This window comes from Alosa pseudoharengus, unplaced genomic scaffold (assembly GCF_046254945.1).
Source record: "Alosa pseudoharengus isolate Yale_2024_CS ecotype anadromous, Long Island Sound unplaced genomic scaffold, YU_APseudo_1.1 YU_APseudo_1.1_scf_23, whole genome shotgun sequence".
Classification (NCBI taxonomy): domain Eukaryota; kingdom Metazoa; phylum Chordata; class Actinopteri; order Clupeiformes; family Clupeidae; genus Alosa; species Alosa pseudoharengus.
Genome location: NW_027468685.1, coordinates 18,088,073 through 18,114,203, shown reverse-complemented (window position 1 = coordinate 18,114,203; position 26,131 = coordinate 18,088,073). Strand labels below are relative to the sequence as shown.

The window sequence follows — 26,131 nt, the reverse complement described above, 5'->3', positions numbered from 1 at the left end:
CCTCTGCCAAAACATCACTAGAGCTATTAGTTGGTCTGACACCAATTGGACTGACAATAATCATGAGTGATTGTGCTACATCAGTCAGTCTAAATCAAGACTTTCCCCTTTTTGAATGGCAAATGGACTGCATTTATAATTCTTTACAAAAAAAAAAGTGCTTTACAATTCATGCCTCACATTAATGCACCAGTGATGATACACTACACAGCTGCTACACAACTGAACAAGTTCTTCAGAAATACTTATTATTAGATTATCAGAATCAGTTTTACTTACTTCCACCACATTTGATGAAGCTCACTCTTGCCTCAGCAGTCATCCTGCTCGCCTGCGGCACTTGCAGGTCCTTGCATGTGGACCAAAGCTCTCGCAAATAGGCCCCAGTGGTTGCATGTGTTGGGCAGCCTCCATTCAATTAACTGATAATCTCACTTCCTGAGGACCCAGACAAGCAAATGAGCTCAATGGAAATCACGGTGAATTCAATCAGGTGGTTGGGTGCATCAAAGCTATGCGGGCATCTGAACTTTCTAGAACCTGTTAATGAATTCCAAGAGCAATCAAAACCTCGAGTTAGGGGATGGGTAAATCCACTTGTATGTTAGCTTTGGTAGTTTTGATGGAGAACTTGTTCATTGACTTGTGAAAGCTACTGTGCATTTGAAAGTTTATTCTGTCAAAAACTATTTTTCCTCACATAAAGTACAGGTCAGAAATGCCTTTAGTATTAGGGTGTGCAAGTCATCACAATCAATACTGTTTATTATTCACACATATTTTGTTTTATTTCACTGCAAAGTAGAATTATTACAGAAAACAAAAAGTCAATTACCATCACAGTACCAGCATGAGGATTTTGTCATGTTTTCTAATGTACTGTATTTGTCTATCTGAATGATTTAACTGCAGAATGTTAATTCATGCGGTTTAAATCTAGATTGAATAAAGCCAGAGCATTACTAGCGGCTGTGCGGCGTCGTCAGGACAGATGAATCACATACAGGATTTTTAACAGTTACTTTCATCATACAGGATTAACTTGAGCTCTTTGATTGACAGATCATGGCATGTTTAACTTGGTATGCTGACTCTTATAACACACATTTCAAACACTAGTTTCTGGCAGCTGCACATACAGTATTACACATTTTGAATACTTGCTCCAAACAATGCTCCTATTGGGTTTGCAATTTAACTGCAGTTATAACTTCAAAGGCTATACTTATACACAGATTTGATTCCATTCATCATGGTTTGCTTTCTTAAATAGAATAGAAATGACTTTGCACTGACCGAAATATAACTATAATACATCTCTTCCCACAATGAGTGTTTAGGTGAACATGACCCATTTCACAGATGTATTTCCAACAATGTTATGGAGGAAATGGATGCTAACCAGTTAGTCCCTGCCATTGCATTTTCACATTTCCCCTGAAATGATCCATCTGACAGTATGTTGCCCCAGGTACTTGGCTGAATATGTAGAATACTAATGCTTTCTGTCAAAGTTGTTTTGAGTCTGTATAGTGGTAATGATTACCCTGTCAGAGAAACAGTAATAATTAAAAAAAAAAAAAAACACCTCAATAACCCTAACCTGAAACCAAGACCTTGCAATATACCACATCTCACAGTAAAGCCAGTTTCAGTCAAGAGGTTCTTCAGACTGTACAATAATGACACAGGGCAGTGTCTGTATATGTGTGTGTTTGTCTATGTGTGTGTGTTTGTCTATGCGTGTGTGTATGTGTGTGTGTGTGTTTGCTTAACAATACCAACTTATCTGTACATCATTAAAGCCATGGCAGCTGTTTTTCTAAGGTGCGTGCATGGATTGTGCGTACGATTGAAGCTATGTAAAAGCTCCAATTCAGTGATCCACATCAGAAAAGGGGACACGTTGGAGGCCATTGCATAACAGTTCTGATCATGTTTTAACCAACTATTCACAAATACTACAATATTTTCCTCTTAGCTACATGTAATAGAACAATACATATTGAGGGTTTTAGCTTGCCTGTACAGTTGAAGCTGGGGAAAAGATAAAAAAAACAAAGGGAGTCATTTTCAAGTGATGATATTACTCATTTTAAAATGATTCTTTCTTCCTATCTAGGGTTGCAGGCATTATTCTTCCTTCCTCTCTTTGCCTCCAAACAAAACCCTTACCTCTTTGACAGCTCTTTCACACTTTCTCTGTCTCTCTCTCTCTCCTGCTCAAACTTATTTCTGCCATCCTCAAGTGTTTTAAGTCCATCTCTCTCGGTCTCTCTCTCCATTCTGGCACACAAATGCTCTGCACATCCCCCCCCCACGACTGCCAGCCAGACTCAGTCTCGGCCCTGCCTGAAGGAGGACAGCAGGAAGGGCAACAGGTTGACAGCTGGCCGGTGCTCCTGGACGCCCAGAGCCATCAGCGCCCCGGCCAGCAGCGAGGTCACCCTGGGCAACACAGGCGGCTGGGCCTGCATCACCTTCAGAGGAGTAAGAAATTGACAGACAGAATTATGGAATACTCATTCAACACATTCTTGCATGCCCATCCCAAAAGCAACTGCATTTTTATTTATTTATTTTTAAACTCACTTTTTCCACTCTATGACAGTGAATGAGACCATCTGAGCCCAGGTAAAATGTGGAGAAAGCATCATAACTCCTACAAGAAAGTGACGAGAAGTCAGATTAACAAATACCCTCTGTGCTGATATGACTCCAGGGTGAGGATTTATGTCACATACGCTCCCAGACATATGGATTCTACACAATGAACAGAACAATGTAGTCAAAACTTTGGAAATCATCTGCATTTGGTATCAACATCTGCATCCTGCATCAATATCTGCTCTACAAGCAACTGTCTATGCATCAACCAGTAGGACTGCCAAAAACCAAGGGCTTAATCCAGCTGTTGGGCCATGAAATATCTAGCTACAGTGCTACACTCTAGGGGCATGTTCATGAGACCCCATGTTCATGCCCCTAGAGTGTAGCACTGTAGCTGCCTGGCAGCTCTGGCTGTTGGCTGCAGCAACTCTAGCTAAGTAAAAACGATTGTTTTCGTTTTTCTGCAAAACGACAGTACTCTGTGACCTCGACAAAAAGAGATCTATGTGAGAAATCGCCGGAATTCTCCTTTAATGCTCTTTACTGGCTTGTGCAGTCTTCCTTTCGCTCACCTATAGAGCTGGCTCTTGTCTTTCTTGTAGAAGCGCAGCAGCAGCATGTGGAAGGGCAGGCCTCGGATCCTCCAGCGCGCTCGCACCGAGCCGTCCTCGGGGTGCTTGGTCAGCTTCAGCACTTCTATACGCGCCTCCGCGTAATAGCACAGGCACATCAGCCTCCACAGGGAGAGGGTCAGCTGATACATCATACGGCCCCTGCAAACACACACACACACACACACACCAACAAAGATCCTTTTCAGTCTAGAAATGTATATCTAACTATAAATAAAAATGCCTGCCCCAAAAATTACACATTAAATGATATTAGCCATCACTAAGATGAACAAATGTCTGATAGGGAGAATAGTTCTTTACTTGGTCTTGGTGTTCATAAGCCCATTGATGAACTCGATGTCGTTGGAGTACAGGCAATAGTCATGACTTTTCACGAAAAACTGTGGAAGCTGCAAAAACAACATACCAAAAACCTTAGGTGAGCAGGAGGGTCATTAAAGCACTTGTAAAAAAAAGACAAAAACAAGAACGACATGATTAAAAACCTGTTCCCCTCTGTACACCTACCTCCAGCCTCAGCCTCTCATACATCACTGCCAGCTTCTCCTCGTTCTCCCGCTCACTGTCACTCTTGCTCCTCTCTACCCGGTCAGGTTCGTCTTCGAAATAGGAGACTGAGGGGAGTGGGGGGAGGCCTGAGGCCTGCGCCTCTAGTCCGAGCCTCAAGTGAAGTCTATTTCCAGTGCTGGCCAAGGGCTCCATTGTCGGGCAGTGAAAACAGTAGAAGTGTGAGCCCAACACAAACGGAGCAGGACAGCCTTCTGTCTCAAAAAGACTCCGGAAGGATCCTGTCTCTTTACCAAGAGCCGTTCCCTCCACATATCCCTCCTTCCTGTCCTTCGCCGTAATGCTAATGTCATCCTCCCTGCAACCGTCAACAGTCGTTAAAGGAAGAAGGAGCTCAAAGGGCCTGTTGGGTCCCAGAGCAAGGAGCTCGCTTAGTTTATCCTGCCCAACGTGTGACACCTCCACGAGGGTGTGCTGCTCCTCAGACTCCTTGGGTCGCAGCAGCACGCACAAGTTGACCGTCTCGTCCCAGTCCACATCCAGGACAGCTGCTGTCTGGGGCTGACTCGCATGGTGGAACGGGTGCGACAGGGATGGATGTTTCAGGTTCTGATAGCGGAGGCTGTTTGGTGGTGCCAGGGCCCACGATGCACTGCACAGTGTTCTTGCGGAGCCATTCAAGGGCTGCTCAAGCATCTGCAGATTACATATTTCAATTAATTTCACTACTGCCAACTGTGGAAAATGGGAAAATGTACGTTCTCTTATTTTAAGTGTACCTGATATATAGTCCAACATGGCTGCCTCCTAAGTTGATTGCCGCCATGGCTCCAGAGACACCCCACCCAGAAAGCAGCACCCCCTCTGCACACAGCCATTCACCTCAGGAAGGGGCAGGGGTTACCCCAATGACAGATTTATTGAGCAGACACCATTAGACAAACTGGAGGGAAGAAACATCACGCGTTATCCTTGCTTTGCCTTGGCTTATTTTTCTCTCTCTACACGTAAAATGCAAATCACTAATCGAACAGCCACACTCAAGTTACTATAACGGGCTCTGCTAAAGCATACTGTTACAAGTCTCCGGATGTGGCACTGCAAAACGATAGCATGAACTCTAGTATGCGGTATTAATTTACTTCGAAATACAACTGCCACCTAACTCTGTTATTCTAAGGCGCAAAAGCAGCCCAACGTTAATAGCAACGGTAGACGAAGTGTGTGCTGAGACTTTGACCTCTTGTGCTCTTGAGGCTCAGAAAACCACTGAAGCCAAAGTAGCACATGACACACTGAACGTGAGTGGCAGCAGCAAGTTCGGAAATCATTCGATTAACGTTAGCTGTAACTTCTGTAGTAAGCTAGGCTGAGGCAGTTCCCCAGCAGCAAGGTAGCCTACCTCATCTATCTCATCTCATTACAATGTAACGTTACACACAGGATACCAGGTTTGTTTTCATCATTTCCCCACAGACGTGTTCTCACACATGTGTAAATAAACTTCTCCTCAGCCAATAACAATGTCAAGTACTGCTACAAACGAAAGTTTACAGCTAATGTCAACGTTAACTAGTGTCATCCGACTGCAATGTCTAACGTTAGCTCAGCTCATGCCAACGCTGAGATAACTTTAGCTAAACCAGAGTGAGAAGAATCTACTGTTCTAAATTGACTAATCTAAATTGACCCGCTGGCACAGTCACCAAAAACACAACAAAGCGTTCCAGCAGACATCTGCTTGGTAACATGCAAACCAATGTCAGATAGGCAGCTCGCTAGCTGTTAGCTAGGCAGTGAGCTAAGGTTATGGAATCCAAGTTTGGTTGTGGGCTGATGCCTTGGTTCTACTGTCTACTGTAGCCTGCAAACAGTTAGCCATTTGAATGTGCATACTCTGTAACGTTAAATGACTGGAAGTGAAAAACCTTTCCGAACACTGACGTATTTCAGCTATCAAATAAAGCAGACAGTCGTCGAGTGCTGACAGGCTGATGATGTAGGATTTCTGGCTAACTTTACCAGCAAATATTAACGTTACTTCACTGGTCCAAAAGTATGCTAATAAGCTAACAGCACAGCTAGCTAGCTGAATAGTAGCTATGCAAGCAATTCCCAAACCATTTTGCTTACCTTTATTAGTTAACTAGGGCAGTGATGCAGGCGTGTGTTTGTTTTGGTTAATTTGTGCAACTCATATTTTATCTCCGCTTACAATGATTGATATTTCTCCTGCAATTTTCAAGCCCGGTGGCTAACGTTACACAAATGTCATTCCATTTACCGACGTCCTTGCCAGTCTCCAGCCAGCACACTGTTCACAAGGCAAGCGTCGAAACGCTTCTAGAACAGTACTCCGCCCACCTACCTCATACACCGGCATGCCACTGATTGGCTGGCACAAATGGCTGTTAAATTTGGTGCCAAAATCATTACTTTTATCCATGAAAATATGATAAAAAAAAATGCATTCTCTCCATTTCGGTTGTAATCCCATAATGTAAAATGTACATGCAAATATTTGCACATCTTTACAAACGTGCAACGTCTGAATTCCTAATAAAAGAGCTGAAGTACTGGTTTTGGCCACCATATATTGTTGGCGCTATGACATTTTCAACGAACCGGCTACTCACTCACTCGTAGAAAAAAGGAAAATCGGCACAGGCCCCGCATGCGATTCGCATTAGCTAGCATCCCTGCGCAGTTCTACTGGTTGGTGGTCTCCCCAGTGGTCCGACAAATATATTAAAATACAGTAACAGTTCTCCCAAGACCATTAAAATATTTAAGGACTGAAAATGCCCAAGAAAGCTAAGGAAGTGGAACTGTGGGAAGGAGATGAAGTTGAAACGACAGGTAAGTTAACGGCTAATGTTATAGCTAACCTACAACTGGAGAATCCCGGTGAATCCATTTAGCCAGCTATCTTGCTACGTAGCTAACGTTATTTCAACGGGCCATATTGTAATTGAAATGTAGCGATAACACTAGCCATGTAGTGAGTCAGTTATCAGACACACGTTTAGCTAAAACCTTGGTTTAGACTAACGTCATGTATTAGAAACGTGTAGAGCTATTCCCATATTACATGAGAACTGAGTCCGTCAAGACTATTCTAACGTTAATGGTGATTGTTCCGATCTTAGGTTTTCATAGCTTTTGAGCTACAGTAAAGCTCATATGTCAACGAGAACTAGAGCGGAATGTGTTAACTTTGTAGCATAACGTTAGATTTTTGTTAATACGTGTCTAGTATCCGAATCGTTAGTAAAGTGTGTGTGTTAGATGAAAGCTTATGCAACAATGCGTCATCGTTTGAAATTGCTGTCCCTTTCATCGGTGTTGCGGGCCAACTTTCCCAAGCCACAGAAATAGGCAATTCTAGTAAAACTGCTGTGCTGTCAGAAAAATAGCTGGCTACCTGGAACATCTACACTAGCATCAGCTTCAGTTCTCATTGAGGCTCACTCGCCCTGGTGTGTGCACTGACGTTCATGGTACTCACAAAGCTATTAATTTAACTTGAAATGCCTTTGTCTAGAAAAAGAAAAAACAGTCAAGAAAGGAAAGAAAGACAAGAAGGGGAAAAAGAGCGTAAGTCACAGAGGACTTGTCCCTTTACTTGTGTCCAGATGTTTTAGTATGTGCAAATTGTGTTGAAATGTACCTGCATCACATCCTCATTCATATGGTCACAGTTTTTTGAGGAGCTGACATCAGATACTAAACCAGAACAAGAGGATGAACCTGTCAAAGAAAGTCATTCAAAACAAGTAAGTCCAAAGTCACTCCTCTAGAATTTCCCTCACAAGTCCCACAATGAATCGGTAGTCCTAAACTTTAGGACTTAACTTAAACCCCCTCTGGTTTTTATCCAGCCTCAGAAGAAAAAGAAGGACAGGCGAAAAGGTAAAGGAGGAAATGCAGATGAGGACGACGAAGATGTTATGGAGAAGCTGAAAAAGCTGTCGGTACAAGCCAGTGATGAGGATGAAGAGGAGGGTACTGTCAAAAGATTATTTTTTGCTTATTGGGTCATTTAAAAGGCAGGCAAAGTGCAAAGTCTGTCAACAAGCCAGCTCTCATGCCTGAACTATAGTTATCATGTTGCATATAGGGCTGGAAATCTCAACTCAAAGATCTATACTGTCATGATACTTTGCCAATGATATATACCGGTATATGTATGTGTGTGTATATATACTTGATTATATTATTTTTTTTATTATTGTTTAATATTATGACACAGCGGTTTCTGCTATACTCAATACTTAACAAAAGATTAATCTACGATACATTACGATATCTATGTAAATGAAGAAGAAGAAAAAGGCAAAAAGCTTAAGTTATGTATTTATTCATTACATTTCATAACTGAATTGAAACAGAATTTTACAATGTGTAGAAGATTACCTTCATTAACTTGATAAACACCACTTCAAGGATGTATGAACAGGGACTGTTAAGTGAAATTACCAGATTAGTCAGTTTAAAATATAAATGGTATAAATTGTAGAATTTAATGTTTTAGTCAGAATACCGATATTTGGCGCCAGCATACTGATAATATAGTGCAAGAAGAAGTTATACAGTATATTGCCATTTTTATATTGTGTCCCACCCCTAGTTGCATGTGGGAGCATTGAGACTCTTCAGTGTTTGTGCTTAAGGTCTTACCCATGGTGTTGATTTTGCCTAGTTATTAAATTAGCGTCAGTTAAACTTAAGACTTTGCACTTTGCCCACCATTTAAATTAGGACCCCTTGTTTTAATGCACTTTTTGGTTTGAATTTTGTAATCACAATGATTATTTTGTCTCCTCAGTTGTGGTTCCTAGCAAAGGCGCAAAGAGAAATAAGGTAAGTCCTGGCTGGGAAGCATTGGGTTTCACATTTCTCCTCTCTCTGAAGAGCCACTCATACCCTCTCTCTCATCTGGCTAGGGAGGCAACATATTTGCTGCCCTTAGTCAAGGACAAAGTGACGACGACAACGATGATGAGGATGCAGGAGATGACGATGATGAAGAGGAAGAAAAACCATCAAAAAAGAAAGAATCTGTGGTAGGTTGCACTCACTTCATCATAATGCCTGGCTTTTACATGTTAACCTTATGTTGCTTAGCTAAATCACCAGTTCACATCACAGAGTGATTTAGGACAGTATGTGCATGATGGATATTGTATGTATTGTTATGCATTGCATTACATGATTTACATACCGTATTTTCCGGACAATAAGTCGCTCCTGAGTATAAGTCGCATCAGTCAAAAATGCGTCATGAACAGGAAAAAAACATATATAAGTCGCACTGGACTATAAGTTGCATTTATTTAGAAAAGTATTTCTCAAAATCCAAAAACAGAGACTATGTAACTGGATTATTGAGGCCAAAAAGATTAATATTATGAAGATGAAGGAGTGAAGGCAGCCAAGAGGAGGGCAGGAAGGTAATTGCAAAGCAAAAGATTCACTGAAAGCTAGCCATCATAATGCGAGAAATTCCCACACATTTTACAGCGCTGTCTGACGTTAATCTAATAATGGAGCGGCCTGAATGCGGGACTATTGACTGGACGGACCAACTCTGACCATGCAGAGACACACATACACGCGCGCGCAGGACCACTTTGGACCTTTGGACCCCCCCCCCCCCCCCCTCTCTCTCTCTCAGCAGCATTTGTCACCAAATTATAGCCTTTAGATCAGGGGTCTCAAACTCAAATGAGCTGGGGGCCAATTCTACCAATGTCATCTGATTGGAGGGCCGGCTATTTCTGAAAACGCAATGTTCTTTTTTTCAAATACCACACAAAACTGCAAACAGAAAGTGCAAGTGTTTTTATCTAGTTTTAGACACCTGTGCTAGCAACCTTAGCTTATAAATAAAATAATGATAAAATAAATATTAATACAAATTATAAAACAAATGAAAAGCATAAAACAGGTATGTGTGTGTTTCACACCAAATAAAAATATTTTCCTCTCATAACTTTTTTAAACCTGGCAAACTATAGGCATCAGGGTTAAGAAAGCAACACCATTGGATTTTTATATCAAAATGTCAAAAGGCCATGGCTTGAAAGTGGCCAGAGATAAAGCTTAGTGGACACCGTTGTATACACGCAGGTGCATCTCCATTCAATAGACGATCGATCATAATCTCCAAAAGGATATTCTCCTTCAGATTTAGAATAGGTGAATAGCATAGCCTACCTAAGACTTCATCACACGTAAACGTTTTTCAACATTTGGTGTAGGCCTATTTCTGCTTAATTTCTGCTTCAATTTATGCAACACTATGGCCTGCATCGCTTCCGCGTCATTACAAATGCACGTCTTTGTGTTTCTCGCGTGTAATACAAGTAGGCTATTTCCTGAAAAGTTTGCGCAGCGATTTTGGGTTTGAATGAAGCTCTGGATGTCTAGCACATAGTGGAGCAGAGTACAAATGAGATTTGTCACCATACTTGGAACTATCGTCTATTTTAATAAGTATAGTTGTTTGTCGCAATTAAAAATAGTCTCAAGGGCCGGATTACATTATTATTTTGACATACGTCGCGGGCCGGAATTGGACCGGACGCGGGCCGGATTTGGCCCGCGGGCCGGGTGTTTGAGACCCCTGCTTTAGATGCTTCTACATCAACCGCTACCGACAGGAAAGGAAAGCAAATGTTTAGCGATCAGGAACCGTCAGGAATTTTGCAAACACAGAAGCATGACAGCCTATAATATAACGCGAGAGAACATGGATGTGTTCTCCATTTGAGGAACGTTATAATCGATTGCGGACGTGAACATACAGCTACAGACACGGAGCGCATAGTAGGCCTACTTTCACTTTCTGTGTATATTCATGTGAAAGATAATTAGTAGCAAAACAGCGATCAAATATTACATGGCAGTGAGTTTTGTTTTCAAATGTTTTCATGCATGTCTAGATAACGGGTGAGGAATGTTTAGGGGACAGACTAGGGTTGGGTATCGTTTGGGTTTTATCCGATAACGGTGCTAAATCGATACTTTTAAAACGGTGCCGGTGCCAAAACGGTGCCTGAACCGGTACTTTGTCTTTAAAATAAAATGGTCTAAAGCATGAATTGCTTTTTATTGATAAGACAAATTGGAACATGGAATTGAACTGTTATATTTAATTTGCTATCAATATCTCTACGCATAATACATTTAAATGTTAAAACAGCTTGCCATGCATGCACACACAATGGTAAGCTCTGCTTTCAAGTTTATACAGTGTAGGCTACTTGCCATAAGGTATGTTAAAACCGCTTGCCATGGAACTGCCCGGTCATGGACAACGGCATTTGCAAGCAACCTAATCTAACGTCAAGGGACTCTGCTTTCAAGTTCATTCAGTGTGTTCCTAAATTCTTCAAGACATTTAATGATGTTTTCCCCCATACCACGCAATAATTTTAAACATGTTACATAATATGCTGGTATTGAAGTTTTTAGATCCCCAGCGCTAGGCATTTTAACAGCAACTATGCGCTAACAGGCTACCCCGTCAGAGCAGCTTAATTAGCGATAACGTACGGAGATGATTCTGTAGCCTCTTTGCTAGCCTACTTGGCATGGGGTCATGCAAGCTGTCAAACACTGTCCACTAGCCTGGTGCACCCCTCTGCTTTAAGCTTATACATCTTGTGTTTATGTTAGCTAAGTGTATCTGGATGTGTTGCTATCAGAGCAAGATCTTAGAGATGGTGCATGACGTGTAGTGATGCCTCGTATTTAAAAAAAAATAAAAAAACGTGAGATTTAAGTGGCACCGAAATGAGGCACCGAAATCCACGTTGTTATTCGATGTAGTTACTACCGTTTGCGTCGGCACCGGTGCCATATTAGAACCGTGTTTCGGTGCCCAACCCTAGGACAGACTATCGTACATCCTCAAATTATGGCTGGGCAAAGCACAGCACCTTTATTTGGACCATGGCTTGTAGGCTATTCGAGTCAGCTAGGCCTTTATTTCTTGCGTTTTACTGTGAGACAGGCCTATACTTTTTTTCTCGTTATAGGAGCGGCATACCAATGGCAATGGTTCACTATGAAGTTTCATGTATGAAAGAGTGTCGGGATTTCCATCCACTTATTGCGAGATAAGAGCCAAAGAGGTCTAAGAGACTAAATATAGTTATTTTTTAAATTATGCATGATTTACTTTTTTTATAAAAGTCGTAGGCTGATGCCTGGCAGCAACAATTGTGTTTAAATGTAGGTTATTGCTTCAGCCTCTAGCTCAGAAAGGGACTGCGTGCGACTGGTAGCTTGAGAGCAACGTGTTGGAGATTCATGGTGTAGGATGATGACTTTTCATTGGCAACTATATTAAACCAACCAACATAAATTATTAAGAAGAGCTCTTTTATGAGTTAAATTGAAGGAAAATTTGACTGGCTTTTATTTGTCCGAATCTGAGGCCACTATAAATAGAATCCCGGCCATAATTTGAGCATTTAAGTATGCACCTGTGTTTCAGGCATAGCGCAAGCACTAATCTCTGACTGAAAGTGCACAGGACTTTTCTCAAAGTGCATTTGAGAGCGCTCTCTCGCTGTAGACGGTAATGTTTCATGTAGGGTTCATCTCAGTTTATATAAATTAACATTTAAAAACATGTTCAATTATATATTTTTTTTCATATATAAGTCGCACCTGACTATAAGTCGCAGGACCAGCCAAACTATGAAAAAAAGTGTGACTTATAGTCCGGAAAATACGATACATGTTTATTACTAATGTGTGTGTATTCATAGCCTATTATTGTTATTTATCTAATATTCAAGCTTGTCATGTCATAACAGAATTATATTGTCAAAGTCATATAGAAGGTCTGAGCTAGCATGTCATTGAAGCATTTTAAACATTGAAACATTAATCACACTAACATTTTGTAGTAGCTGCCATTGTCCCATGAATCCCTTTTGTCTTTGTTGTCCATTCTCCTTCTGCCCAGTTCCTTGCTTCTTATTCTCCTCCATCCCTGTACTCTCTCTCCATCTAATCTCACCTACTACATTCACTGTATCATTACTGTTGCCGTTCACACACTTGCTTGAAAAAAAAATCATTCATGTACCATCAGATGTTTAACATCCATGACCTAATGGCTGTTCATTTATAGAAATGTTAATTTGTGGCAAAAGAGTTGTCGGCGTGCTCAGTCCTAAGAGGTCTTGGTCTTCAAAGGTCTTAAGTCGTCAGTCTTTGAAATGTTCCTTTGTGCTCTATTTTTTTTACTGCTTGTTTGTGGCCTGCCCTGGGGTATATCCAGACAACTGGAAAACCTCAATGCTGCAAGCTTTTCTCATACAGAACATGGCATAATATTTAATTTGAAGAACAGTTCTCAAAATTCTGTGTGCATCTGTCTGTGCCTGTATGTCCGTGACACAGGAAGTGCCAAAGGGCAAGAAAAAAGATAAGCCTAAGTCGAAGAAGAACAAGGTGGGTAAGACAAAGCCAAACCTGGTCACCACACCATGATGTGACACATTCCCGTTTCCACTACATACGCACATCTCTTCTCAACCACCCTACCCCACCCCACCCCACCCTACCCTACCCTACCTCACCCACCCCACCCTAACCTACCCCACCCCAACCTACCCCACCCCACCTTACTCTACCCTACCCACCCCACCACACCCTACCCTACCCTACACCATCCACCCTACCCTAACCTACCCCACCCCAACCTACCACACCCCACCTTACTCTACCCTCCCCACCCCACCACACCCTACCCTACCCTACACCATCCACCCTACCCTAACCTACCCCACCCCACCTTACTCTACCCTACCCACCCCACCCCACCCCACCACACCCTACCCTACCCTACACCATCCACCCTACCCTAACCTACCCCACCCCAACCCACCCCACCTTACTCTACCCTACCCACCCCACCACACCCTACCCTACCCTACACCATCCACCCTACCCTAACCTACCCCACCCCAACCTACCCCACCCTAACCTACCCCACCCCAACCCACCCCACCCCACCTTACTCTACCCTACCCACCCCACCACACCCTACCCTACCCTACACCATCCACCCTACCCTAACCTACCCCACCCCAAACTACCCCACCCCACCTTACTCTACCCTACCCACCCCACCCCACCACACCCTACCCTATCCTACACCATCCACCCTACCCTAACCTACCCCACCCCATCCCACTTACCCTCAATTTCCCCTCTTCATGTCTCTCTGGTCTTCCTTCTCATCCAGCAGTGGGAAAGGATGCTGAGGACGTACATCTTGATAATCTCTCTCTTTCATTTTCATCCATTCTCTTTTTCAGCATACTTTCTTTTATATTGTAATGCCCAAAGAATGACCTGAATGAATTAACCTCTTAATGATCCCCCTCTCCCCCCAAATTAAGGATGCATCCGAGGACGAGCAGGAGGACAGTGAGAAAAAGGATGACGAGAAGAAGGCCATGAGGAAGAACAAGAAGGCAGTAGCCAAAACATCTAAGGTTAGACATCAGGACCCTTCGTCTTATGTCTTTCAACCCTAACTTTACTTGTGTCACACTGAAGAAACAGTACCTTGTTGTTTTGTACATATAGGTTAGTCTGGGGTATGCCTCATCAAGGAGAATTACCCACTATTGTCTTTCAGCAAATATTTAGAGAACAGCCTTTTGCACAAAGTGGTCATCTTGATAATCTCTCTCTTTCATTTTCATCCATTCTCTTTTTCAGCATACTTTCTTTTATATTGTAATGCCCAAAGAATGACCTGAATGAATTAACCTCTTAATGATCCCCCTCTCCCCCCAAATTAAGGATGCATCCGAGGACGAGCAGGAGGACAGTGAGAAAAAGGATGACGAGAAGAAGGCCATGAGGAAGAACAAGAAGGCAGTAGCCAAAACATCTAAGGTTAGACATCAGGACCCTTCGTCTTATGTCTTTCAACGCTAACTTTACTTGTGTCACACTGAAGAAACAGTACCTTGTTTTGTACATATAGGTTAGTCTGGGGTATGCCTCATCAAGGAGAATTACCCACTATTGTCTTTCAGCAAATATTTAGAGAACAGCCTTTTGCACAAAGTGGTCATTTGTCCATACCAGATTCAGGATCACTTTAAGACTGTGTGTCCAGAATGTAAAGGGGCATATTGTGTGCCCACTAACCTACAAATACAGTGTCCTATTATAAGAATAACTGTAACTGACAAGGACCCCATAGTTTAGATTGTAAGTTTAGGGCCCTCTGTCTTTATCTCTGAAGTCTCCAGAAGTTGATGAGGAGGATGAAGCGGAAACGTCACAGAAGAAAGGCAAGAAAGAACAGCCCATGGTGAGTGGGTCCTACCTCGTTGAGCACTTTTGTAATTTTTTTGAGGTTATGCGAGTCCCTGGTTTTAAAAAACGCATTCCAATATGAATTTGCTTCAATTATAGAAAGGCAAGCCAAGTCAAGCCAAGTCAAGTAAAGATGACAATGAAGAGGAGGAGCAGGATGAAGATAACAGTGATGGGGACGACACACTGATGGTAAAGCCTCACCTCCACCCCCCCCCCTACAAATTCAGCTTGGTCAGCAGATGTTTTGGTGAAGATCCTCGCCTCTGTCCTTACCTGTGCCCCTTGTTTGTCCCATTTGTCATTCCTAACAGAGTGCAGAAGATGCCCTGAGAGAACAGCTGGAGAAAGAAAGGGGTGAGGACCCCTACGCTAACATGAGCAAAAAGGAAAAGAAGAAGAAAAAGAAAATGGTAGGCAGGGTTTGTTGATGGTCACAGGACTGCTGCTTTTTTTTTTTGGTCCATGTGTGTGATTGAAGGCTTTGACGGCATATGTTGCTGTTTGACAGATGGAGTATGAGAGGCAGGTGGCCAGTGTGCGCGCTCAGAATGCTTCAGAGGGAGACTTCTCAGTCTCAGTAGCAGAGATGTCTTCCAGGCAAGCCATGTTAGAGAACGCTTCTGACATCAAGGTAATATGGCTGTTGTGCTCACTTTTGAGATCTGTTTACTATTTGTCTCTTTCTACACACACACACACACACACACACACACACAACCCTGAAAAACCTCTAAAGATTTTGTTTGACCTGCATTAATCCTTCCTTCTCCCATCAGCTGGAAAGATTCAGTATATCGGCTCACGGAAAGGAGCTCTTTGTAAACGCTGACCTTCTGATTGTTGCCGGAAGGCGGTATGGTTTAGTTGGACCAAATGGGTAAGTTCGGAAACTAATTTGATATTTCTTATGTCCTGTTTTAATATTTCAGTATTCTTCTATTAGAAATTGATGTAAAGTTATCGCTTAGACACCAATAGAATGTGGGAGAATAAATGGTGTGGTAAAAATGGTACTCAATGTACAGTCAAAATGATGAACACACCATTTTCTTGACAATTCCAGAAAAGGAAAGACCACACTTTTGAAGCACATTGCCAATAGAGCCCTCAGCATCCCACCTAATATTGATGTACTTCTTTGTGAACAAGGTAACAGCTGGTCCTCACAATCAATAGTTTCCAAATTCTCATTATGCTAAGAAAAAAAGGGTGTTCAAGAATGTAGTCTGTCATTAATGACATTGACACAGCCTGGTATTATTTTGGACGTGTTGATATTGATGTCTTGATATTTAAGACTTTGTATACTGATGACTTGATACTTAGTGCACAAGCATTTCATTTCTGTCTATTGCTAATGTACTTCATTATCTCCTCTGTGTGTGTGCTTGTGTACACAGAGGTGATCGCTGACGACACCCCGGCTGTACAGGCCGTGCTGAAGGCAGACACGCGGCGACTCAAACTTCTGGAGGAGGAGAGACAACTGCAGAATCTGTTAGAAAAAGGAGATGACAGCGTCTCTGAAAGGCTTGAGAAGGTAAGGAGTAGAGGATGACTGAAGCATCATTAGCTACCTGCTCATGAAAAGCAGGATGGTATTCCTCCAAATACTGGCAGAAGGCAGTTGAACAGTCACCCGCCACCCAGCTTCGTGTGTAACTTGTAAGTGTGCCTGTGTCCGCAGGTCTACGAGGAGTTGAGGGCCATCGGAGCTGCCGCCGCTGAGGCCAAGGCTCGCCGGATCTTGGCTGGTCTGGGCTTCACGTCCGAGATGCAGAACCGACCCACCAAGAAGTTCTCCGGAGGCTGGAGGATGAGAGTCTCCCTGGCCAGGTCAGTGTCACGTTCTACTGATGCTTCAAAGGTGTTCGCCAAGGCTCAAGGCTCAAATGAACCTTCATGGTGTGTGCTTGTGGTGACACAGTAAATAATAAAATGCAGGCTACGTCTCTGCAAGTTAGGCGTTTTCCAACTCTGATACTTCATGTTAGCAACTTCACCATTGTAATCTGTGCTCCCTCAGTAGGCATTTATTTTGGTTATTCACATATTAATGAGATCACATTATCTTATGAAAAGGAATATTAATGAAATAAAAAATGTTAATCAAAGGAATTTGATGAGGCATTCTCTGACTGGCCACCCACAAACCCTACTGAGCTCTGTGCTCCTGGACGGAAAGTTTTTTTTATTGTTATTCCAGTAAAAGATTGAACTGACAGTGCTGTCAGCCCCATGAGCCAAAGGTGAATAAATGTGCCTCTGTCTTCCTGTGTCTCCCCTCAGGGCTCTCTTCATGGAACCAACGTTGCTGATGCTGGACGAGCCCACCAATCATCTGGATCTGAACGCTGTCATCTGGCTAAATAAGTACAGAACTAATGCTTTTATCGTATAGCCATTGTCTGTACATGAAAATATTTGTATTTCTGTGTTTGTTAAATTCCTACTGACAAAAAGGAAAGGTCACAAAGATCAGTTAGTTTGAGAATAACAAATGCATTTTTCTCTCTTTCGTGTCCCCTCTCTTTCTCTACAGTTATCTCCAAGGCTGGAAGAAGACTCTTCTTATTGTTTCCCACGACCAGAGTTTCTTGGATGAAGTCTGTACAGATATTATTCACTTAGACTACCAGAAGCTCTATTACTACAGAGGAAACTACTGTGAGTATACTCATAGATTTGGCATGTACTTGTCATCTTGACTATTGTGCTCCTAGAGCTGGCGATATATCGGTATTACGACTACGACCGATATATTTTTGAAAACGATATGTAGTTGAGACAATATCGTAATACCGGTATTATGTCAAATAATGGGCCATTTTATCAAAGCCACTTGCTCTTCTGTGTTCAGATCGTTCAGATAGCCGCAGCTCTGCTCAACTGCGCCCCTGCGTGTGCACGTTCTCCCTTGCAGCACTACAAACTTTCAAACATGACGGACACCGAGTCAGATTTTGTTTACCTTGATCAGAGGCTGGTGCTGATGCCTATTCCGTCGGCTCATCAACGGCTAGACCGAGAATTCTCGTTGTGAAATCAAAATTCCACTGGAGCTCCAAGCGGTTTTGTACACGCAGATTTAAGTTACAACACTGTTTACAGCTCTTCGACTCGCGGTAAAATGTTATTTTTGGTACATAGCCTAGCTAATTTAAATACACTGATGAACGCTTGAGTTTAGCGATATACAGCAGCAAATTTAAAGTCCTCAGGGAGACAACCTACACGCTGGTTTTATTAAGAGGATATGCACGCGGGGACTCGCGAGCAGTTAGGGCATCATTTTTTATGATTCCTGAAACCCCATTCAATCGTGCATAGGGATTTTTCTTACGAACTGGAACATGCAAAAATGAACGCATACAAAACGACGGTAGCGTCTATCACACTCTTGATGAGTGACTCAGTTACGTTGTTTAAGTAGCCTAATTGTTTAAAACTATTTTTGTTGTTGATAGCAACATGTCTAGGCCATCACAGGCTACATTTGCTTGTCATCTAGGCCCTATCAAACCCTTACGGGTAAAAAAACTGCATTGTGTGACAAAACTTCAGGTTTTTCAATATTTTTGTGCCCAAAATATTGCATTGTGCAGTACAATGTAGGCTTGCGTTGTCAGTCAGGGTCAACTTTTGGTCTTTTGTTATTTGCACAGCTTTATCAGAGCAACTGTAGCCTATGCCTATTGTAGGCCTATGTTATTGTTTACACTTTTTTGCACAGCTGTGTTAGAGCAGTCTGAAATGAATATAATTAAAACCGGCTGTGTTGTCATAATTGTTGTGTTGAGTGAATATATGAAGCACTTCGCTCTTTCTGTTTGAAATATCAATATCGTATCGATATCGTATATCGCCAATCAGCCCCAAAATATCGGGATATCAGTTTTGGTCCATATCGCCCAGCCCTATGTGCTCCTATTGTAAACATTTTGTAATTGATTCAGGCTCTCTGTTTTATTTGTTTCTTAGTGACCTTCAAGAAGATGTATGTCCAGAAACAGAAGGAGCTTCTGAAACAGTATGAGAAACAGGAGAAGAAACTCAAAGACCTAAAAGCTGGAGGGAAGTCCACTAAACAGGCTGTAAGTTCTATAACATTGCTTTTATCTTCCTGGGTGTCTCTGCTCACTCATAGCCAAACTCATTTCCTCAAAGTTCTGACAAATAATGTGTTTCTTTACCACACCAACACAGAATTTACAATAATAATAAGCTGTGTTCTTTAACAATGTATAAATTAATCTTAAGGTGTACTAGTCAGCCTGTAAATCAAAGCAAAGATTACCAGAAAAGAGAAAAGGGGCCATGAAAAATGCCCATTGTGTGATAACCAAAGTTGAGAAATGGCTGGCATCACACCAGGATTTTTTTAACACAGTGAAGCACTCATTCCACTCACACTATGTGCTCTTCCCACCGTTCCCAGGAGAAGCAGACTAAAGAGGCCCTGACAAGGAAGCAGCAGAAGGGCAAGAAGAAGGGCCTGGAGGAGGAGAGTCACGAGGCCCCAGAGCTGCTCAAGAAGCCCAGGGAGTACACGGTCAAGTTCACCTTCCCCAACCCACCGCCCCTCTCGCCACCCATCCTCGGCCTGCACGGTGGGCTTTCGGAGTTTCTCTTGCTGAAATCCACATTCATTTTTTTATTTGTTTGTTTCTTTTTTTATTAACTCATTTCATTTTGTTTGTTCTTTTTAATCGTGTGTCATGATGTACTGATGTATAATGTATAATTTTAATTTGCTAATTATTTCTTACAGGTGTTGACTTCACCTATTCTGGCCAGAAGCCGCTATTTAAGAATGTGGACTTTGGTATTGATATGGAGTCCAGAAGTAAGTTAGTGTAGCTTCTAGTTGCTTTAAGATACTGAATATAGAATTCTCTAGGGTTGTGATCAACTTCCCTGTGTTTATGGTCAGGCTAACACAAACTTTCTCTCCAGTTTGCATAGTTGGACCCAATGGAGTGGGAAAGAGTACGTTGCTGCTGCTCTTGACTGGAAAATTGAATCCTGTAAGTATTTTTTTGTTTTTTTTAGAAGATTTCTGTATGTGATCCATGTGTGACTGACTTTTTTTTTTCTCTGATAATCATAGACAAAAGGAGAGATGAGAAAGAACCACCGTTTGGTAAGTAAAATATTTTGAGTATCCGTTATCCCAAGTTCTGCACCAGTGATACACCAGGACAGCATACACCAGTGTTTGGAACCATTTTAGCTGTGTGGATCTTTTACAGTTCTCTGCAGATCCTTGTTTCTTTTTCACCAAATGTAGCCCTCTTGGTGTCAATATTCAATGCCATTTAGTGCTAAGACTGGACACAGTAAGTCAAAAATGGACTCAAAGGATCATGACCCTACCCGATCATATATTAAGCATTATATTAAGCTTCCCTGTTTAAGTGTTCTGGGCACACTTTACGGTTCACACTTTCTGCCTCCATTTACACATTACAGTTTTTAAATTTGGTCAGATCCAGTCCTCTAAAGGCAACATGCTAACTACCAGGATTGTTCTCCTTATGGGAATATTTGATGATTAGGCCTACACTGTGCTTCTTAGCATACTGAAGAGTAACCCTTTTCCCGAAGGCTCTAATGCCGACAGAGGTCTGTCATGTTGGCGCTACAGGTGTTTATTGACGTGCCAGACATTGTACCACAGGCACCACAGCTGTTATAACAACAGTTCTGGCTCCTTTGACGTAAAAGCACTCACATTTACTGAAATCATTTACTTTGTGCCAATGACTGTAGAACGTAAAATGGCGATCGTAATCATATGTACTTTTTCTTGTTTGTCTACAGAAAGTGGGCTTCTTTAACCAGCAGTATGCTGATCAGCTGAACATGGACGAGGCAGCCACAGAGTACCTCCAGAGGAACTTTAACCTGCCCTATCAGGACAGCAGGAAATGCCTGGGCCGCTTCGGCCTGGAGAGCCATGCGCACACCATCCAGATCTCCAAACTGTCCGGTAACTATAGCAACTTCACTACCTCAGCATCAGTCGTGTAAGAAAACTACTCTGATTTCACATGATGGGATGAAGTTGTTAGTTTCTCATGTTAACCTATACTCTGTTGCTAGTTGTTGTTTGACAGATGTTTTGATTCTGATTCTGCAGGAGGTCAAAAAGCGAGAGTGGTGTTTGCTGAGCTGGCATGCAGACAACCTGATGTCCTGATCCTGGTGAGTTTCTCCTCAATTGCTCCCTTTAATCTCAACTAGCTTGAGGTAGAACTGACTTAAATGTCGCTTATGTATGGCTCACTCGCTTCTCTCTGTTTGAAAGGATGAGCCCACAAATAACTTGGATATTGAATCAATTGATGCCTTGTCTGATGCCATCAATGAATACAAAGGAGGTATGTTGTCTAAAAGAACTACCGTAAAACTCCAAATAATAGCCCGGGCTTTTATTTCCCCAAATCGCCAAACTGCACCGGCTAGTATTAGAGACAGGCGTCTATATGAGACAGGCCTTTAATTCCCTTTACACAAAACTTTTCCTCTACAAAGATGGAAAATATTATCGAATTAATTATTTCAAACACACTGAATGTCTACCTATATGACTAGGCTATCTGACAATTATGGATCATCATTCAGTTAGTTGAGATGTTGTTCATTGATATATCATTGAGATACAGTAAGATCCAAATAGCTGGGATAGCCAGAACAGATGAAACACGTTTTAATTAAATGTAATCTACAAAGAGATCGTATCACACTGAAAGCTCATATTTTGTCACTAGCAAATAGACTATATCGGTCCTTTGTCAAATACAGTTGCATTATCAGCCCTGACCAAAACCGTTCAGGAATTATTTATGCAAAAGTGGAACGTGCTTAATGTTTCATTCTCCCTCCTTTTCGGGAGGAATGAAACAGCATGAGAGAGCATGAACCATATTGTTTCTCCCGTTTTGTATTTGCCAAATTTGACAACAGTCTACATTCAAATCATAGCCTACTTCCAGGCGCCGGGAACATATTTTTGACCAGGGGTGCTGAATAACAAAATAATCATGGATGTCCGACGATTTCTCCCACAGCATATGATTCGAATTTAGACAGCTAAATACGCCATTTCACCGCCGTGTATGAGTAGGTCTAAGAGTGAGAAGTTTTATAATGCCCTGGGCAGCCACATTCCACTGCAACTATGCGCAGCACTTGCCACTCCGACTCATCAATAAAAACTGTGCGCGCACACAGTCCCATAGAAGCGCACTTGACTTCACATCATTACTGTAACCTATTTCAGTAGGTTATATAGCCAGAGAATGTCCGTAGACGGGCTCTGATATAGCCTAGTCTAAGGTAAATTCCTTTTCTGACTTCTTTCTCTTTATCGCCATGGCATTTAGAATAAAGAAAACGTTCGCGAACCGTTCTGGTTTTGTTGCCAGCATAAAAACAAGCTTACCATCGGCCTATCCGCAAATTTTAAACACAATGGATGAATTGAACGATGACGAAGTCGGACATATAGGCATAGTTCTTATTGGGGAAAAAGTTATACAATTTGGAACTCTAGCTTTTCCCCACCGCAGTCTTTTAATGCCATCTAATCATAATGTGCGCAGTCTGCGCCATACTTAAGCCCAAATCACACCCAAGATTCGCAACGAGATCAGCAACAACTTGATGCAACATTCTAAAACCTTGCAACTGTGACCAGACATGTGAATGCTTTGCGACGGCTTGTAACGACGTGCAACATCTAATTCACACTGCTGTAACCTCCTTTCTGTAACGGTTTCGTGTCATTGCGAATCTTTAAACAGACGATCGATGGGTTTTAGAAGATTAAATACAACCCGAAACTAAGGAGACCGGCCTTTAACCCAAACCTGTAGCCACGCCAGGCGTTTAAAAGAGACAGGCGTCTCTTAGGGACTCGGCGATTATTTGAAGTTTTACGGTATCTCATGGTGTGTTTTCAGTTGATATTGAGTCTTATTGAACTTGTAATGGTATTGTATTGTGCTGTATTGTTTCTCTCAAACTCACAACACATATTGTGAACTCTTCCTAACTAATGGCAAAACGCCTCAACTTTCCTAGCTGTGATCATTGTGAGCCACGATGCCCGTCTGATCACGGAGACCCAGTGTACGATGTGGGTGGTGGAGGACCAGTCGGTCAACCAGATTGACGGCGACTTTGACGAATACAAGCGTGAGGTGCTTGAGGCCCTGGGGGAGACACTTGTACACCAACCCAAAGTCTGATCCTAGAACTGAAGACCCAAGACTGCAAAAACAACAGCAAAAAATAAAGCCCTTCAATAAAAACTCTGGCCATACAACTGACTGTGCTAGTGTGCGCTTGGATGCTTTGCAATTGAAATATCCAAGGTTCTCTTGATGTGTATTCTGGCTTTGAAGATGACCCGAGTTATAGTCGGAGTCAAGTATGGTTGAGAGAACCAAAAAGCCAGGCCAGGAAAAAGTGTGCCACTTAACCAAAAACAGGCTGAACAGATATGTTTTGTGACTAAAGATGTAGTTAAATTACTTAAGCTGTTAAGAGAGTGGAGTGTGTAATGTACTATAGCACACTCCTCAGTTTACCTCCATGATGAGCTGTCTGAATTCACCAGTGTTTAACACATATGTACAATTATTCTGAGTGTTCAGTGGGGAATTGAGACCTCAGGGGACATTGGCCAAATCATGTGTTTGAAGTTGGTCTTAAAAGATTAGATTCACCAGTAGTTACATACATTGGTCAGCCTTGGATATGGACATTAATACATAGCTCTAATGAACATCAACCACACCCTGTGATGTGGGTGTGTTGCAAAATATTCAATATTGTTAAAGGAAATAAAATGGATTTTGCATCACATTATCCACTTGTGTTTTTATTAAATGTGCTCAACACAATTTGATGACTTACTAGCAAACTTATTAGCATTTACTTCACAGACAGAAGTTCTTTTAAAAAAAAAAAAAAGTTTCAGGAAGATTTGACATGACTTGAACAAACAAAATAAACTGTTAAACCTCAGTGATCAACAGGGCATGACTGGGATTGATTCAACACTAATGAGGGATAGACAAATAATGACTTTCATAATATACTTTTCAATGTTTTCTGTAATGAAACCACAAGTGCAGGCATTAGACAAGACATTAACAGTGAAAGCCATACATTGGGCCTATGCCTTTGTATCCCCACAAATACACACTATTGTTTCAGGTAGGGTTTGTATATCTTCTTTACTCGTGCCAATTCCCGTTCATCTGGAATCATGGTTTCATACCAGTGATACCAAGGTTCACCAGCCTTTACAGCAGAGGAAGGTGTTTTTCCCACTGCTGCATGGGAATTGGAGTAGTCCTCCCCTGAGAAATCCACATGAGGTACCTGTACAGGCATCAAACCTGTGGAGAATCGGGAAAGGTTAAGCATAATCACTGAATCAAGTTTGGAAACTTTTGCTAACAGGTGAGTGTGTTAGCCCAAGTTAACTTTAATAAGGAAAATAAGTAAATAAATGAAGCCATACCATGGTCCCTAGCGGTCTCTATTGCCTGGTTAAGATGTTTCTGTTGTTTCATGCACACACCTGGAGGGCATAGAAAAAGTTATTTACACATCAATCAGTATTGACCTTAATGTGTCACTGCCATGCCATTCAAGCAACTTCATATGGTGTAATACCTGTTCTTGTGGGATCCAAGACCAAACCTGTGTAAGGACTAACAAACTGCTGCAACAACTTCACATTCTATATGCAAAACAAACAAGGCAATGAATAAATAAAAATGAATAAATGCAGATTTCTTGAGATCAGAAGCTGTCAATGTTAGAAGAAAATCGTTGAAACCTGGTGATGAATGATGACATTTGGATCTCTGCAGATGGGACAGGGATTGCCGCAAATGTTATCTCCTCTCTGCGAGACAAATAGTTCAAGTCAGTTAAGCTATTGTGCCTGAAGCACACATTAAGCTCATCAACATGTGATTGAGTTTGACAATCAGATTGACGCACAATACAGGTTTTACGTGTTTTCTGCGGCGGAATCCCCCCTTTATGGTTCCTCCTGTAATCGGCCCACACTGGTTTTGATCCGTAGCGTTCAATGTACTCTGCGAATGACATTAAATAAAGACTAGGTGTTAACCAACATCCAGTTACGGTTCAGTCGTTTATGCAAAACTAACCGGAAATACGTTTACCTTCGCTCTCCAAATAATCCCAGGGTCTGTCTTTGTACCGGGACAAAGCATCAAGAGTTGCTGCAACGTCGTTATCAGATGATGCTGGGGTACAAAATGACCGATTAACCTGCACACAAGGACTTCCAGCTTGGTGCCTTATGACAGGTAACATAACATGTCCTCCCTTTAACAAGAGGAATAATCACACTGTTAATCTGTGTTTTGTTCAACATGGCCATTCTTTTACAGCGTGCACATTACACACAGTCAAACTATGAGAGGGTTTGAGTTATTTATGTACAACAGTGTTGCTAAAGCTAACGTTAGGTTTACATAGCATGAATTGATTGGTACATTACAATACATTTAGCAGCTAATGGAATCTCAACTGCAACCATCGAACTAACATGCTACTTAATTTTCGAAAACATAATCTTGGGGAATATTTCATACCTGAACCTCTCGTAAACTTTGATACACAATGTTAGTCCGACAGAAGAGTCTTCCAATGCTTCTCAAGGGGGCCGCCATTTTGGATTATATGAAGGGTCAAAGTTAAAAGTAACGGAAGTGATTCATCATTGAAAGCATTTTACGTTTATTTCACATTTCACAGTGAAACCAAGAGTGTTGAAATATTAGCTGTCGCCTCAATCATCTCTGACTAAACACATGTGTTATATATTTTTGTTGCGTTTGTTTAGCTGCAGGAACATTAGCCTAGCCAAATACGTTAACGTTCTCTCGAGAAAGTCAGGTTAAAGACGCGCCTTAACTCTCAGTATCTCAAAAAATAGTTATTTTATTTCTATGATGTAA

At 41.9% G+C, this 26,131-nt stretch overlaps 3 protein-coding genes across 5 annotated transcripts; 1 reads left to right on the top strand and 2 right to left on the bottom strand.

The window, feature by feature from the left end:
- Window positions 1-762: 762 nt before the first annotated feature.
- On the bottom strand, window positions 763-6,059 carry cunh6orf136 (chromosome unknown C6orf136 homolog). Of its 2 annotated transcripts, XR_012990684.1 has the most exons (8): window positions 5,886-6,059; window positions 4,532-4,695; window positions 3,753-4,448; window positions 3,546-3,634; window positions 3,183-3,383; window positions 2,593-2,662; window positions 2,176-2,480; window positions 763-2,037 (listed from the first exon to the last, which is right to left on the bottom strand). XR_012990684.1 is itself a non-coding variant. In XM_076301880.1 (7 exons), the coding sequence occupies exons 2-7, from the start codon at window positions 4,628-4,630 to the stop codon at window positions 2,337-2,339; spliced, it is 1,299 nt and encodes a 432-aa protein (XP_076157995.1). In that variant the 5' UTR covers window positions 4,631-4,695; window positions 5,886-6,059; the 3' UTR covers window positions 763-2,336. The 2 variants fall into 2 exon arrangements, 1 of the variants encoding a protein (XP_076157995.1); XM_076301880.1 differs by having other exon boundaries at window positions 763-2,480.
- A 352-nt stretch (window positions 6,060-6,411) lies between these two features.
- abcf1 (ATP-binding cassette, sub-family F (GCN20), member 1) lies at window positions 6,412-23,988 on the top strand. 2 transcript variants are annotated; one of them, XM_076301873.1, is made up of 28 exons: window positions 6,412-6,611; window positions 7,297-7,349; window positions 7,454-7,528; window positions 7,634-7,757; window positions 8,581-8,615; window positions 8,699-8,818; window positions 13,176-13,226; window positions 14,180-14,275; window positions 14,589-14,684; window positions 15,040-15,108; window positions 15,213-15,305; window positions 15,428-15,526; window positions 15,625-15,747; window positions 15,893-15,993; window positions 16,180-16,265; window positions 16,517-16,656; window positions 16,804-16,952; window positions 17,406-17,489; window positions 17,659-17,783; window positions 19,098-19,210; window positions 19,555-19,726; window positions 19,888-19,962; window positions 20,073-20,143; window positions 20,227-20,259; window positions 20,940-21,108; window positions 21,259-21,323; window positions 21,427-21,499; window positions 23,205-23,988. In XM_076301873.1, the coding sequence occupies exons 1-28, from the start codon at window positions 6,554-6,556 to the stop codon at window positions 23,369-23,371; spliced, it is 2,715 nt and encodes a 904-aa protein (XP_076157988.1). In that variant the 5' UTR covers window positions 6,412-6,553; the 3' UTR covers window positions 23,372-23,988. The 2 variants fall into 2 exon arrangements, with proteins under 2 accessions (XP_076157988.1, XP_076157989.1); XM_076301874.1 differs by lacking the exon at window positions 13,176-13,226.
- On the bottom strand, window positions 23,986-25,874 carry mrps18b (mitochondrial ribosomal protein S18B). Its single transcript, XM_076301879.1, has 7 exons — window positions 25,766-25,874; window positions 25,331-25,496; window positions 25,143-25,240; window positions 24,976-25,044; window positions 24,810-24,876; window positions 24,655-24,714; window positions 23,986-24,529 (listed from the first exon to the last, which is right to left on the bottom strand). The coding sequence occupies exons 1-7, from the start codon at window positions 25,841-25,843 to the stop codon at window positions 24,333-24,335; spliced, it is 735 nt and encodes a 244-aa protein (XP_076157994.1). The 5' UTR covers window positions 25,844-25,874; the 3' UTR covers window positions 23,986-24,332.
- Window positions 25,875-26,131: the final 257 nt, after the last annotated feature.